The sequence below is a fragment of the Lepidochelys kempii genome, chromosome 15 (assembly GCF_965140265.1).
Source record: "Lepidochelys kempii isolate rLepKem1 chromosome 15, rLepKem1.hap2, whole genome shotgun sequence".
Lineage (NCBI taxonomy): Eukaryota > Metazoa > Chordata > Testudines > Cheloniidae > Lepidochelys > Lepidochelys kempii.
In genome coordinates, this window is record NC_133270.1 from 2880431 (window position 1) to 2896991 (window position 16561).

General features: G+C 48.0%; 1 protein-coding gene across 1 annotated transcript in view; it reads left to right on the plus strand.

The window, feature by feature from the left end:
- The first annotated feature begins 5596 nt into the window (after window positions 1-5596).
- Window positions 5597-16561, plus strand: part of OSBP2 (oxysterol binding protein 2) — a 372195-nt gene continuing 361230 nt past the window's right edge. Inside the window, exon 1 of the mRNA XM_073313236.1 lies at window positions 5597-5867. Within this exon, the coding sequence (XP_073169337.1) occupies window positions 5695-5867 (173 nt within the window). The 5' untranslated portion in view covers window positions 5597-5694. The remainder of the gene's footprint in view (window positions 5868-16561) is intronic.

Here is a 16561-nt window from a genome sequence, read left to right on the forward strand (position 1 = left end):
AGAGCTGTGTTGATCAAAATGATCAACTTTGGCTGGGGTTGGGTTACAAATCCCTTTAGTACTGAATGCAGGGTTAGTGAAATGTTATCAATGTTGTTGTCTTTATTGTATGAGTAAAGGGGAGCAGAACTGTGCTTAACCTGTCCCAAATGAGGGGGTGACCCACAGCTGAAAGGACCTCATTAAGCCAGGGGTTCAAATGCTAGAGCCCCGTGAAAGTAAGAGGGGTGAGGACAGGTATTCCAGCTAGGAGGGGTGGACTCTCCCTAAGGATCCCCAGTCTAATTTAACCTGTTCCTCCCCACTGTTCAAAGATAGAGCTTAATAGGCTCCATTAGGAGCCTTTTGGTTTTTTAAAGTGCTCGAAAGAGTTGACAATCACTTGTGGTGGGACAGCTCTCTGCCCAACCCCAGAACTGAAAATCACTGAGAACTGAGTGAAACCTCAAGATACTGACCTGCAGAGGTCACAGCAGAGAGGCAAGTGGCAGACGAGTGGCACAGAACAAGTGGGGCAGCCAGGCGGTGAGGAGCAGCGGCTGGGGGGTGGCCAGCCTGAGCAAGCGCTCAGATGGTGGAGCAAGCAAGGTGCCTTCTTCCCTGGGTGGGAGGCGAACTCACACAGATGCACCTCTGAACCCTGGGGGTCCTCTCTGACCAAGGACAACCCCTGTGAGTGGGGTACGGTGAGGGAGCAGAGAGGGGCGCAGAAAAGGAACTGTTGGTTGTAGAACTCAAGAACACGAGGCGGAAGCTCTGTCCCACGCACTCCGGGGGGGGGGGGGGGCGTCCCGCTCACAGGTTTATGTTTATGAATCCTGCCTGTGGCATGTTCCCTAACTAATGTCAGGGGACGTCCCTCCTTTCATTACAAGTTTCTTTTCTACACTCAGACTCTGCTTGTGAGAGGGGAAGTATTGCCTCTCAGAGGCACCCAGGGGTGGTGTGCAATTTTCCCAGGTTACTGGGTGGGGGCTCGAGCTGGTCCTGGGTTGTACTGTTGAAAAGGAACCCCTAGTTTTTGAACCCGGCCCTGGTTGCTGCCAGCTCCACCTGGCAGAAGAGTTATATGTATAAACGGTAAAACTTCCCCATGTAAACAAGCCGTTTGTTCTGCAAATTCTGCCTCCCACTGTTGCTTGCCTAACTTCATCACGCTGAAACTTTTTCCCGTTGGCAGGAGAATTAAACCCTTAGGCCTCGGCTACACTAGGCGGGGGGTTCGAACTAAGATATGCAACTTCCGCTACGCTATTCGCATAGCTGAAGTCGAAGTACCTTAGCGCGAATTACCTGGCCGTCCTCACGGCAGCGAGTCGACCGCGGCAGCTCCCCCGTCGACTCCGCTTACTCCTCCTGCCGAGGTGGAGTACAGGCGTCAATTCGGCGATCAATTTATCGCGTCTAGATGAGATGCGATAATTCAATCCCCGATAGATCGATCACTACCCGCCGAGCCAGTGGGTAGTGAAGACGTACCCCAAGCGTGCTAGTGGAGATTCGGTTTGAGGACTGAGTAAATTAACAATGGGCACATTACTATGACATCCGGGTTCTATGTCCAACGGAATTTATATTTCCAAAGACTTATGGCCCAGCCTTCGACCCTTTGTAGACTACGAGGGGTTAATGTCTGTCAGCTGAGTGGCTAGTATACAGCACTAGGAATCAGGATTACTGGGTTCTGTTTCCTGCTCTGTCTCACTGTGTGAACTTCAGCAAGTCACATCACTTCTCTGTGCTTCAGTGTCCCCACCTGTAAAATGGGGGTATTGACTCATGGGGTGACTGTCTGTATGCAGGTGGGTCATTGTTAGCACTAAATCTTATAGTCTTCATCCAGGGAAAGCTTCCATGGAAGGCGGGGAAGGGGCAGAGAAATAATGGTAGGCTGTGACCCTCTCTGTTTGTAGTCTGGGACAAAAGGTGCTAGAACATACTTGCTGCCTGCTCCACAGTGTGCAGACCAGTCCGATTTGGTGTTTGTAGTTCTGCCATTCTCCTCTGCCCCATCCACCTTGGTTAGTAATAACAATATCTACCTCTTACATAGCATTTTTCATCCATAGATCTCAAATCACTTTACAAAGCAGGTCTGTATCCCCATTTTACAGATGGGGAAACTGAGGCACAGAGTGGGCCATGATTTGACCAAGGTCACCCACCAAAGAAGTGGCAGAGCTGGCAGTTGAAACCAGGTCTCCTGAGTCCCAGTCCATTGCCCTATCCACTAGGCCACATTGCCTCTACATTTACCTCCTCCCACCTTAGCTCCACAAGACAGACCTGAGTATTTGGCTTCTCCTTCCTCCCTTTCTGGTCTGTATTACAAAGCTCGTACACCCTGGGGACAGCCACACGTGGCAAAGTGCACGAAGAGGTGGTTTTCTTTTCCTTCCCTTCCAAGAGTGTCTCACCAGCTATGGAAAGGGCTGAGAAGGAAGGGCTGTGCTGGCATGTCGGCTGCCCGCTGCTGTGGCTCTCTCCATGACATGCAGGAAAATCGCCCCAGCCACGTGAGCTGTGAGTCTCTCACAGATCAGGAGCCAGAGGGACAAGAGAAAGGCTATGTGTCACGCTGCAGATTTCAGGGCAGTGCCATGGTGCAGGGTGCTGGTACTGGTGAGTTTCCTCACATACATAGTCTCTAAGGTGCCACAAGTACTCCTTTTCTTTTTGCGAATACATTAGTAAGTGCATTTATCTGGATTGTCTAAATGCTGCATAGCAGCCCTAGGGACTGGAAAAGGCCATAAGCCTAATTTTCCAAGGCTGAGCATTGGTATCGTCCCACTGGTTTCATTTGGAGTTGTGTGTGCTGAGCACTTCTGAAAACCAGGCCTGAAGAACAGCTCTGAGATTGATTGGTATTTCCTGGCCTCAGTCCTATGACCCCACCTGGGTCAAGATAACCAAAGCTTACACCCCATCACATGATCAGGGTCGGTTTCTACTGACTCCATTGGCTGCTGTTACAAGCACCCATGGTGTTTTTGTTTGTTTTGTTTTTTAATTACTGACCAAAATGTCAACCCTCCCGTTTCCCTCTACTACTGGGAATGAAGGCTTTAGATACGGGTTGGGAGTCCACCGGTAGCTTGGGAAAACTTGGCAGGTGTGTTCAACAGGGGCTAGGTGCCTAGGCAATTTCAAAAATCCCACTGGACATTTGTCTGCATCTTTAGGTGCCTAAATACCTTTCAAAACCTGGGCCTTAAAAAAATACCTCTATGTCTCAGTTTCCCCATCTGTTATATGGGATAATAATACTTCCCTGACTCACAGGAGCATTTTGAGGATAAATTAATTAATCTGTTGTAGGTGCTGAAGTGGTATGGATACCAAAGGATCAACTGCATGGGTAAATCCATCAGGACTGTAATGGACTGCCTGGCTCAGACTGACCGGGGTAAATATAATACAATAAGTCTTAGCAACACTGAACTTGGACAAGTTTGAAAGGAAATGGGGCACAATAAGACACATAGACTTACTCCCTATAGATGGCTTTATATCCGTTTGATATTATGATATGCGTATAGTGCCATCCTTGCTTAGATATAGATGTTACTGGAAAAAATTATGTATGTGCATTTTCTTGCCATATTTTTAATACATTTTTAATTTTAAAGAAAAATTATAAAGCGAGGGAAACAAAGGTGGAAAAATGAGAAACTGTGTTCTACACTGTGAAGCTGGGGCATGTTACTGAAGGTGATGGATGTTAAGCACCAAGTTATTGTAAACGCTCAGTGGAGACAACTCTTGTAATTTAATCCTTGTCCATTTATGTGTTTCTTGAAGCCCCAGCTCCTGGAGTCACATGATTACCTGGGAATCTAGGTATGGGTATGTAAGTTTCTAGCCCTCCTAGCTGCAGATTAAGGCTTGACACATGAACCCTAATGCCTCAGAAGCCAGAAGCGAACATAAAATGTATTATTAAAATATAATATTATTTTTAAAGTTTTGTGGTTGTTAAGGCAATCTTCTGAGTTAAGTGATTATATGTGAGTCTCAGCTTTCATTTTAAAACAGGAGTCAATTTCTAGACCCTGTGGTTGCAGAGAAAAGCATGAAAAGATGACCCCAGTGCACCTTAAATGTCCAAAACCTAGAAGGCAAAGAACCAGAACCCCATATTGATTATTTTTTAAAAAATTACCTGACTTTAAAGCCAATGTTATTATTTTTTTGAAGCCTCACTCATGGTTTCTGATTGTGTGGGGCTAGCACTGCTGGGTGATATAACTTTCCACTACAGGTTTTCTTGCCCCTTCCCCTGAGGCAGCAGGTCCAGGTCAGGGCACCAGGTTAGATGGACACTGATGTAGTTACACCAGGGCACATTTTTCTAATGCAGCCAGGGCCTGTTGGCGGGTGCCAGGAGAAGGGATGGGGTATAGAGACAGGCCGGCACTCGTACAGGCCCACCCTGAGAAAGGGCTATCTGAAGAGGGATGGGTCACCATCCAGCAGGGCAAGGTCAGACCTTTGGCAGGCCTTGTATGGCACGGGCCCCATGGGCAGCAGGCCCGGGTGGGCAGGCAGCAGAGAATGCCTGGTGGAAAAGGGGGAAAAGGTCAGCTGTGCTGACCGGGCCGCTAAAAGTCCCATTGGCCGCAGTGGCTGGTACGTGCAGCTCCGGGAAGCGGCAGGCATGTCCTTCTGGCTCCTAGGTGCAGGGGCGGCCGGGGGGCTCAGCACGCTGCCCCCACCCCGAGCACCCGCTCCCACTGACCAGCGATCGCAGCCAATGGGAGCTGTGGGGGCAGCGCCTGCAGACGGGGGCAGCATGCGCAGAGCAGCCTGGCCCCTCTGCCTAAGAGCCACCTAAGAGCCACCCACCGCTTCTGGGAGCCACCTGAGCTAAGCCCTGCCCCGAGCCCGAGCCCGAGCCCCCTCCCATGCCCCAGCCCCAGCCCGAGCCCGAGCCCCCTCCCATGCCCCAGCCCCAGCCCGAGCCCGAGCCCCCTCCCATGCCCCAGCCCCAGCCCGAGCCCGAGCCCCCTCCCATGCCCCAGCCCCAGCCCGAGCCCCCTCCCATGCCCCAGCCCCAGCCCCAGCCCGAGCCCGAGCCCGAGCCCCCTCCCATGCCCCAGCCCCAGCCCCGAGCCCGAGCCCCCTCCCATGCCCCTCCCCCTCCCGAACCCAAACGCCCTCCCGGAGCCCACGCCCCCTGCCGGAGCAGCCAGGGACGGCGGGCAGGAGGGCAGCTCCCGGGGGCCGCTCTGGGCCAGGAAATAAGGCCCCAAAGCAGGCACGCCCCCGCGCCAGCTCTGCTCGAGACAGGCCCCGCCCCTCTCTCCCCTGAGGCGCCCCGCCCCGCCCCGCCCCGCCCCCTGTGTCATGGCCCCGCCCCACCTTTGGGGAGCCCTGTCCCACGCCACCCTGCCCCCCCCCCCGAGGGGCCGCCCAGCCCGCACGTGCGGTTCCTAGCCCCGCCCTGCTCGGTCCCGGCCCCGCCCCTCTGCCGGGGGGCCCCGCCCGCCGCTGCCCGGTCACGTGAGCGCGGCGCCCCGCCCCCTGCCCTCGCCGGTGCCCCCGGCGGCCGGGCGGGGCGGAGGCGCGGGGCCGGGCCTGTGGGGAGGGCGGCCGCCCGGTGCAGCGGCGGCTCCCGCGGGCTGGTCTCCGTCCTCGGCGCCGTCCCCTGCCTGGCCTGCGAGAACCCGCCGGGCCCCGGCCGCCCCGGCCATGAGCGCGGGCAGCGAGCCGGGCAGGGGCGGCGGGGCCGGGGCCGGGCTGGGGGCCCCGGCCGCCCCCGGCCCCGACACCTACAAGGGCTGGCTCTTCAAATGGACCAACTACCTGAAGGGCTACCAGCGCCGCTGGTTCGTGCTCAGCAACGGGCTGCTCAGCTACTACAGGTACCGGGGCCGGGGGGCCTGCCTGGGGGTGCTGCCCTGGGGGGTGCGTGGGGAGCGGGGGGTGGTCCAACTTCTGTAGGTGGGGGGGCTACCTGGGGGGTCAGGGACTGGGCGGCTACCCCCGGAGGGACGGCTACTATAGGGATGGGGGGACCTGTTGGGGGGCGGCTACTACAGAGGCCGGGGGTGTAGCTGGGAGGGGCCTGGGTACTGCAGGTAATGGGGGGCTACCCTGAGGGGGTACATGGGGACTGCGGGGTGGTCCGGCTACTACAGGGACTGGGGGATGGCTGGGCGTAGCCTGGCTATTACAGGGATGGGGGGCCTGTGGCCTGGGGGGGCTTCCTTGGGGATACAGAGACTGGGGAGATGACACAGCTACTGCAAGGATGGGGGACAGCTTTTGCTTGGGCCAGTGGCTTGGGCACGGGGGTGGGGGGCAGCCCAGCTACTGGGGTGGGGGAGAAGTGACTTACTGCAGGTACTGGGGGACTACTACAGGGACCCAGAGTGGGCTGGCCTGGCTCCCCTGGGTGGGGAGGGGGTAACTACTACAGGGATGGGGTGTGGGAACAGGGACCTGTGGGGTGGCCCGGGTACTGTGGGGAGAGGAGCAGGTTGATACTTTCCTACACACACACTAATTCTACAGGTGGACATGCACTAGACACTTTGTAGGGATCAAACCTGCAGTGTCCAAGGCATGATGAACTGGATCTTAAGCTCTCTTCTGTTTGCTTCTGTGAAGCTGAGCATATAGTGGTTTATTTTGCTATTGCATGGGAGTCTGGTGTGAGGAACTAGGTGATGTTCTCTTGCAATACATTCACCTCAAAATGCAGACTACTACGGCATACATACACAGAGTACTGTGAAAATATATTGTACAGTGCATAGGTTTACACATGCCCTGCAGCCCATAGTTCCCAGTGCATCCCTACGTATAGTGTGCATACTCATGGCACGCTACACATATATATATATACACACACACACCCACACACACACAGGCCAAGATATTCAAACAAGGAGGCTAAATTTAGCCTCTAAGTCCATATTTAAGCAACTACATTTGCAGTTGTGCTAAGCATCTAGCACTTCCCAGTGAAGTGAGTTCATGCTATTAGGTGCTCAGCACTCTTGAAAATCAGGCCACTTATTTAGGTGCCTAAATATGGTTTTAGGAGCCTAAAATTAGCCTCCTAGGTTTTAGAATACTGGCCAGACTGTGTACAAAGACTGTAAATCACGTGGCCCACAATATATATCCTACTCCTGAGGGAATTCTGCGCACAATATTTTAAAATTTTGCAAAATTTGCGTATTTTATTTCACAATAAATAAATATGAAGGCTCAAACACGGCAGTGGGGCGCACAGGCTACTGGCTGCATATAGGGAGACTATCCTGCAGCACTCCCCTCAGCCCTACAGGACAAAGACTTGGCGGTGAGGCTTACACCAACCCTGACACAGTGCAAGGTCCAGGCCTGCCCCAGAAACACCATGGAGCCCTTCCCCTCCATGCCAGGTGCATCTAGATAGCAAGCAAGAGGGACAGAGTCTCGCACGCACACCCAGCCTTGTCCCCCGATCCAGGTGTGGGGCTGACAGGCTCAGGCTGGTAGGATCCAAGTGTGGAGGGGCTTAGTGTGTGTAGGGGGGATCCAGGTGTGGGGTAAGAGGGTTCTGTGTGGAGCAGTTTGGGTGTGGGGAGGCTCCAGATGCAGGGGGTGAGGCTTGGTGGAGTAGGGGTTTGAGTTCTGGGGGCTCGGTGGGGTGGGCTCTGCATGCAGGGAGATGAGGCTAGGTGTGGAGGTCAGTGTGGTCTGGATGCAGAGGGGTTGGCCAGATGGGGGAACCATTCCCCATACAGTGTCCCCTCCCCCTGCAGCTGAGGAGTGATGGGGACAGGGAGCGGAGGGGAGTGCAAAGCTTCCCGCAGCTGGGGTTGGTTTCTGGGCATGGGTCTGACCTGCTCTTTACAGGGAAAGAGGAAGTCCTATTCTTGTCAGCCCATCTGGGACTAGCAAATGAGCCCAGCACAGAGAGGAGCCACCCTCTGGGGCTTCCCCAGCCCCACCCCCACTGCGGTGATTTACCTGTCTGCTGGTCTGCTCCAGACACCCAAAATGATGCACCCATGCTTCTTGGGAGTGGTGCGTGACCGCTCTTGCTGGCTCCCTTTGCTTCACTGTCAGAAGTCATTTTTCTGCAGGGAAGCAGAATTCATGTTCCACACAGATTTACTTGCAAGTGTGCAGTGGTGCAGAGTTCCTCAAGGAGTAATATACACAACGAATTACACGAGGCAGTACTTTCGCTAGAGACATGCTCTCTTCTTAGTCTGGTCTGCAGGACTGTAATGGGCTGGTGTAATTGCCGAGAGTGCCCAACTAAGGTTTGGGCTAGTCAGTGGGGTGATTCAATTGATATTTACCTTGAAAAAGCTTTTAAATTGTTCAGGCCAACTGTTTCTTCAAACAGGGTTTGGCTAATCAGTGGGGGAACAGGGCCAAACTGTTTAAGCACAGTTCAGAACTGTTCTAACCTAGGTACAACACTGGAACACTGTTCTCATATTGTTTTTCACATGGTTAAGTTCAGTCCACACTGGTCATTGTTTAGTTAGCTTTAACCAGTTTAAAATAGTATTTTAAAGTGTGGTATGGTCAGAAAAGTGATGTAAATAGTAATAGCTACTTGTTTTTAAAAAAAATTTTTTTCCTAAGTCATCTCAGCTGCGAAATGGGCAGCTGGAGTGGATTCATGATCTAGAATCGTCAACAGAACTGTTAAGTTCTGAGTGCAGTATCTTCATTTCTTGTGATGGTGCATACAGGAGCTAGGAAGAACACAACTTGACTTTCCTAGGTTGAATTTGCAGAGCTGGCAGTTGGAAACTTGTAAATTGAGCATATTTGTTATGGAGTAATCGATATTGAATCCCTGATGCCATCTGTAGTCACTTTTCAGTGTATAACTGTGTTTAAGCTGAGTATTGTATATAAAGAATGTAGCCGGTATCATTAATGCTTTTTTTTTCTTAGCATTTCTCTCAGTCTGGGGCAGTGAAAATAGTCTAGTCATTTTCTTCTGGTTCTTGGGCATTAATACAGGGCTGAGGTTTTTGGGTCGCAAACATTGCAAGTGAATATTTTAAATCAAGACAAAAGCTCACACACTCTTTTTTTTCAGAAGAGAGCACTTCTATTAACGTTTTTTGTTAAATGTTTTAACCAGACCTTTACCTATACTGGCAAGAAGCTAGTGCACCCGCAGTTGCTCTCTTGTAGAGACAAGCTGGCACCTCCTGCTTTAGGCCTTCTCCAAGTTGTACTTATTGACTTCTAAAAGTTCTGCATTCACACTGTAATGAAAATAAATAAAAAGTTTGTATTTCTTTAAATCCTCTGTGTATTTCAAAGGCCAGTCTTGGATTCAACAGTTGGGGCCAGTTTGATGATCATAGAATCATAGAATATCAGAGTTGGCAGGGACCTCAGGAGGTCATCTAGTCCAACCCCCTGTTCAAAGCAGTACCAACCCCAACTAAATCATCCCAGCCAGGGCTTTGTCAAGCCTGACCTTAAAAACCTCTAAGGAAGGAGATTCCACCACCTCCCTAGGTAACGCATTCCAGTGCTTCACCACTCTCCTTGTGAAAGTTTTTCCTGATATCCAACCTAAACCTCCCCCACTGCAACGTGAGACCATTACTCCTTGTTCTATCATCTGGTATCACTGAACAGTCTAGATCCATCCTCTTTGGAACCCCCCTTTCAGCTGAAAGCAGCTAGCAAATCCATCCTCATTTTTCTCTTCTGCAGACTAAATAATCCCAGTTCCCTCAGCCTCTCCTCATAAGTCATGTGCTCCAGCCCCCTAATAATTTTTGTTGCCCTCCGCTGAACTCTCTCCAATTTTTCCACATCCTTCTTGTAGCGTGGGGCCCAAAACTGGACACAGTACTCCAGATGAGGCCTCACCAGTGCCGAATACAGGGGAATGATCATTAATAACTTCAGTAGTCAAAGCTGCAGATTAACATTACTACTTCCCGGTCATTAGGCAAAAGTTACATTTTCCTGTGGTGCAGTGTTTGAGAGAAGGAAGCAAAGGTATATATGTCTGGAAACTAACAGGAAGAAAAGGAGTACTTGTGGCACCTTAGAGACTTACCAATTTATTTGAGCATAAGCTTTCGTGAGCTACAGCTCACTTCATCAGATGCATACTGTGGAAAGTGTAGAAGATCTTTTTATACACACAAAGAATGAAAAAATACCTCCCCCCACCCCACTCTCCTGCTGGTAATAGCTTATCTAAAGTGACCACTCTCCTTACAATGTGTATGATAATCAAGGTGGGCCATTTCCAGCACAAATCCAGGGTTTAACAAGAACATGGGGGGGGGGGGGAAGGGAGGGGTAGGAAAAAACAAAGGGAAATAGGTTACCTTGCATAATGACTTAGCCACTCCCAGTCTCTATTCAGGCCTAAGTTAATTGTATCCATTTTGCAAATGAATTCCATTTCAGCAGTCTCTCACTGGAGTCTGCATTTGAAGTTTTTTTTGTTGTAATATCGCAACTTTCATGTCTGTAATCGTGTGACCAGAGAGATTGAAGTATTCTCCGACTGGTTTATGAATGTTATAATTCTTGACATCTGATTTGTGTCCATTTATTCTTTTACGCAGAGACTGTCTAGTTTGGCCAATGTACATGGCAGAGGGGCATTGCTGGCACATGATGGCATATATCACATTGGTGGATGTGCAGGTGAACGAGCCTCTGATAGTGTGGCTGATGTTATTAGGCCCTGTAATGGTGTCCCCTGAATAGATATGTGGGCACAGCTGGCAACGGGCTTTGTTGCAAGGATAGGTTCCTGGGTTAGTGGTTTTGTTGTGTGGTATGTGGTTGCTGGTGAGTATTTGCTTTAGGTTGGGGGGCTGTCTGTAGGCAAGGACTGGCCTGTCTCCTTGAGAGATCTGGTCCGCGTGGATCCGGAGGGCAATACACTGGCGGGGTTATTCAACGCATGGATGGTTACAGGTGTCATACCTGATGGTATTAAGGACTGCAGATCCTTACTGATCCCGAAAACAATGGACCCAGAGGCACTGAAGGAACTAGGGAATTGGAGACCTCTTACCATCGGATCCATTGTGCTGTGGCTATTTTCAATAATACTGACAAACAGGCTGGCTAAAGCGTGCCCATTGAATGCGAGGCAAAGGGGGTTCATTGCGGCACCTGGCTGCTCTGAGAACTTAAAGGTTCTCCACCTCATCACCAAGCAAGCCAAAAAAGAAAAAAAGCCCCTGGGCGTCGTGTTTATAGATATAGCCAAAGCTTTTGACTCAGTATCCCACGATCACATCATGTGGGTGCTGCGGGAAAGGGGCCTGGACCAGCACATGATCAACATCATCAGTGACTCCTATAGGAACGTCCATACCCGTAGGGAAGGAGCTCACAGGCCAGTCCTTGTCTACAGACAGCCCCCCAGCCTGAAGCAAATACTCACCAGCAACCACATACCACACAACAGAACCACTAACCCAGGAACCTATCCTTGCAACAAAGCCCGTTGCCAGCTGTGCCCACATATCTATTCAGGGGACACCATCACAGGGCCTAATAACATCAGCCACACTATCAGAGGCTCGTTCACCTGCACATCCACCAATGTGATATATGCCATCATGTGCCAGCAATGCCCCTCTGCCATGTACATTGGCCAAACTGGACAGTCTCTGCGTAAAAGAATAAATGGACACAAATCAGATGTCAAGAATTATAACATTCATAAACCAGTCGGAGAACACTTCAATCTCTCTGGTCACGCGATTACAGACATGAAAGTTGCGATATTACAACAAAAAAACTTTAAATCCAGACTCCAGCGAGAGACTGCTGAATTAGAATTCATTTGCAAATTGGATACAATTAACTTAGGCTTGAATAGAGACTGGGAGAGACTAAGTCATTATGCAAGGTAACCTATCCCCCCCCCCCCCGACGTTCTTGTTAAACCCTGGATTTGTACTAGAAATGGCCCAACTTGATTATCATACACATTCTAAGGTGCCACAAGTCCTCCTTTTCTTATTGTAAGGAGAGTGATCGCTTTAGATAAGCTATAACTATTACCAGCAGGAGAGCGGGGCGGGGGGAGGTATTTTTTCATGCTTTGTGTGTATAAAAAGATCTTCTACACTTTCCACAGTATGCATCCGATGAAGTGAGCTGTAGCTCACGAAAGCTTATGCTCAAATAAATTGGTAAGTCTCTAAGGTGCCACAAGTACTCCTTTTCTTTTTGCGAATACAGACTAACACGGCTGTTACTCTGAAACCTAAAATAACAGGGATATCAGCAAAACATTAACAGTAATAAAATTAAATTTTTATTAGTAGCACTCACAAGTCAGTTCCATTTTTTGTTCTAGCTAATTCTAAGTTATTACTATACACTTAAGTTTATATTTAAAAATGTGATCCATATTGACTTTTGAATTAAAATATTTTAGGCTATCTAAATTTAATTACAGGTTTCAGAGTAGCAGCTGTGTTAGTCTGTATCTGCAAAAAGAAAAGGAGTACTTGTGGCACCTTAGAGACTGACAAATTTATTTGAGCATAAGCTTTCGTGAGCTACAGCTCACTTCATCGGAGGCATTCGATGTACTCCTTTTCTTTTTGTAAATTTAATTAGTACACCTGGATATTTCAGAAAGGAAAGAGGATTTGGTTGGATTTAGGAACGACAGTAATACAGTAACCTACCTTTCTGTCGGAAGAAAAGTTGTTAGAACATCTAGACAAGATTTTTAAAGTTACCATCTTCCTTTGTATTCTGTTGTGTTTCTGATTATTTTAAATGCAGAATATAACTTGTTTCTTCACCACTGAGTACCACATCTAAATGCTAGGTATTATGACCAAAACTTATGGCTTCTCACAAGAGAACTAATAACTGCTGTGCATCATATACCTTCTGAGGTAGATCTGATAGGGATATTAACTGTATAAATTTTGTACAGTTCTATGTCTTGACTGCTCATGGGTTTGAAATTTTGCTTGAGATTCAAAGGAGCGCATTTATTGTTGCCTTCATAAATTATATTTGTGGTGATTAGTTTTAGTCACCCTGTTTTCTAAGGAACCTTGTTTTGGCAACGTTGGGAGAAATTGGAACTGTTTAACTATATTAAAGATGACCAAAATGTGTTGTATGAAATCCTTAAGATCCCAGACACCAACTGCGAGGTTAGACTTAAATTATGACTACCCTTTAAAGGCAAATTGAAAGCTGCTTTTCTGCAAGACCTGAGGTCATACCAATGGGGAGAACACTGTGATATTCTTATTTTTTATAATTTTGGGGGGGAATTTCATCCTATTTCATTTTAGCCCTCATGGGACAGTAGCAACAGGAGCTGCTGCTGTGTTGGGTGAGTCTTGGTTTGTTCAGGTTTCTTGTATTTGTGAAAAACATTGGGCTCTACTGGTACCGTGTGTGATGGGTTCGGTCACAGGGATTCCATTGGGACTGTCACCTGATGTGCTGAAATTACCTCTGAGCCTGTTTTCCCTACCAGCTCGGGAGTCCAGAACCCTGCCTTGTTGAGCCAGACACGCTAGCCTGCTGCAACACAGACTCAGGGTCTGGGTCACACCCCCAAAGCTTGCAGACTTTAACCAAAAACAGCTAGCAGGTTACCTCTCCAGCACCCAGACACCCAGTTCTCAATGGGATCTAAACCCCAAATAAATCCATTTCACTCTGTATAAAGCTTACACAGGGTAAACTCATAAATTGTCTGCCCTCTATAACACTGAGAGAGATGCACAGCTGTTTGCTCCCCCAGGTATTAATCACTTACTCTGGGTTCATTAATAAACAAAAGTGATTTTATTAAGTGTAAAAAGTAGGATTTAAGTGGTTTCAAATAATAACAGACAGAGCAAAGTAAGTCACAAAGCAAAATAAAACAAAACACATAAGTCTAAGCCTAATGCATTAAGAAATTGGTTACAGATAATATCTCACCCACAGAGATGTTCCAATAAGCTTCTTTCACAGACTAGACTCCTTCCTAATCTGGGCCCAATCCTTTTCCCTGGTACAGTCCTTGTTAGTTCCAGCAGACATCTCCGGTGGTAAGCAGGGGTTTTCTCATGACTGGCAGCCCCCTTTGTCCTGCTTCACCCCCTTCTATAGCTTTGGCACAAGGCAGGAATCTTTTGTGTCTCTGGGTCCCCACCCCTCCTTCTAAATGGAAAAGTACCAGATTTAAGATGGATTTCATTATCTGGTGACATGGTCACATATCCTGTGAGACCCCGCCTCCATTCTTCCTGGGCTGGCCCACACATACACAGGAAGGTTTATAAGTAAACAGAGCCATTTACAGGTTTCAGAGTAACAGCCGTGTTAGTCTGTATTCGCAAAAAGAAAAGGACGACTTGTGGCACCTTAGAGACTAACCAATTTATTAGAGCATAAGCTTTCGTGAGCTACAGCTCACTTCCTCAGATGCATATCGTGGAAACTGCAGCAGGCTTTATATATACACAGAGAATATGAAACGATACCTATTCCCACCCCACTGTCCTGCTGGTAATAGCTTATCTAAAGTGATTTCCAGCACAAATCCAGGTTTTCTCACCCTCCACCCCCCCACACAAATTCACTCTCCTGCTGGTGATAGCCCATCCAAAGTGACAACTCTTTACACAATGTGCATGACAATCAAGCTGGGCTATTTCCTGCACAAATCCAGGTTCTCACATCCCCCCCACCCCCATACACACACAAACTCACTCTCCTTTACAGTTCATTGATTCTGAAGCACCCTTAAGGGCTTCCACATCATATGGTTTACATCAGTAGTACAAGTTTATCTTATTCTCCTAACTCGAGACATAGAAATAATACATGCAAACAAATAGGATGAACACACTCAGTAGGTTATAAGCTTTGTAATGATACCATACAAGGGGTATTTAGCATGAAGCATAGTCCAGTCATGTCATATTCATAAGCATATTTCCATAAAGCATACAGAGTGCAACATCACAGGGTGTTCTGTTTCCTCTGCTACAACTGACATCATTTAGCTATTTGGGAGCATCATGCCTTACGCAGCATTAGCTGTTAGTGATGTCATCAGGGTTGGAAGAGAAATCAGAACCCTGGGGTCCTGAACTTGGATCTTGGCAGGTAATAAGCCTTCCAGTTGCATTTAAAGTGATTCTTGCATTCTAAAATGATTAGCCTTGAGTCTAGCTAAATGAGTAGGATGCAAAAATATATAAAAAGAAACATTTCAGTTCATCTTCAGATAACCAAACTAATGTATTCCTAAACTGCTGAAAAGGCTTCTCTGTTTCGATCTAGAGTAAATTTGGTCTGGTCAAGTCATACAACCCTTGAAAGCAGAGCAATAAAAACTGATAATCAGTAAGTGCCTTGTGTTCTGACAGGGTTACCTATTCCTAGCTTTCTAGGCCTACCCCTGTATTTGGGTAACAGTTTCAGTTCATCAATAACTGTTTTTGAAACATTGTAGGTTTTTATTGTTCTCAAATTAAGATGGTTAAGAATATTTTTATGTTCTTAAAAAAATGAAAATCTGAGCAGTTCATTTTGCTGTGTGTATAAAAGGTGACTGGAGATATTCATCTTGTGCTTATAAGCAGTGCAGGAGTGCAGTCTCTCATGGCTGTTGCGAAAATGTGTAGAAAAGTTTTATTATGCAATCGTGGAGTTGCTGACTTCAGACATGCATAATTAACCACTGAACCAACTTTGTCATACTTGGATTCAAAGAGGACTGAGTGTTTGACTCAGCTGAGTTATGACTGTAAAAACTTGGGCCAGAACATACTGGAATGTGTCTTCATTCTTGTAACTGGAATTTCTAAGCGAAGCATAGCTGATGCTTTTTTGAGAACATCACCTTTGAACTGAGGCCAAGCCTAAAAACTTCAGTCCAAAAGAACTGAGGAAGTTAGAAGAAGAGTTATAGTGCTAGTTAGAACTCAGCCATCATTGTAGCAGTCTCAGCCAGCAATCACTGCAATGAATTTACATCATCTCAGATAAAATATGTGCTACTTTAATGGTTCTTTATACAGCTTTAGGGTCGTAGGTAGGAGAGGAGTAACCCCAAATGATTAAGTCTGGGTTGACTTTGATTTTGTGTATCGTTCATTATTCTCCTACTTATTCAAAACCTGCGGGTGTTTGTTCCTGTTCGAGCTGCATTTTAAAGTGACTCTGAAAAGGCCTCATAGGATTTCATGTTCAGCTTGCCTCAGTGTCTGTCAGTGCTTCAAAACTGAAGTGAAGACCCACTAAATCAACAGCAGAGTACTCTCTGGTACTCCACTGGAATGAGAGCAGTAAGGTAAGTCGACCGGAGCGCGTCCAGACTCCAGTGTAGACACCGCAGTAAGTCGACCTAAGCTACGTTGACTCCAGCTACATTATTCATGTAGGGTGGAGTAGCATAACTTAAATTGACTTACCCTGATAGTGTAGACAAGGCCCTTTTGTGGACCTGTTCTGAGCAGGTCAGGTCAGCAACTCTGGAAGAGCTATAGTTGAACCTCACTTCCTTACTGCTCTAGTGGTTGCAGGTGTATCTGAGCAAGGGGCTCAGTAGGTGTGCATAAGT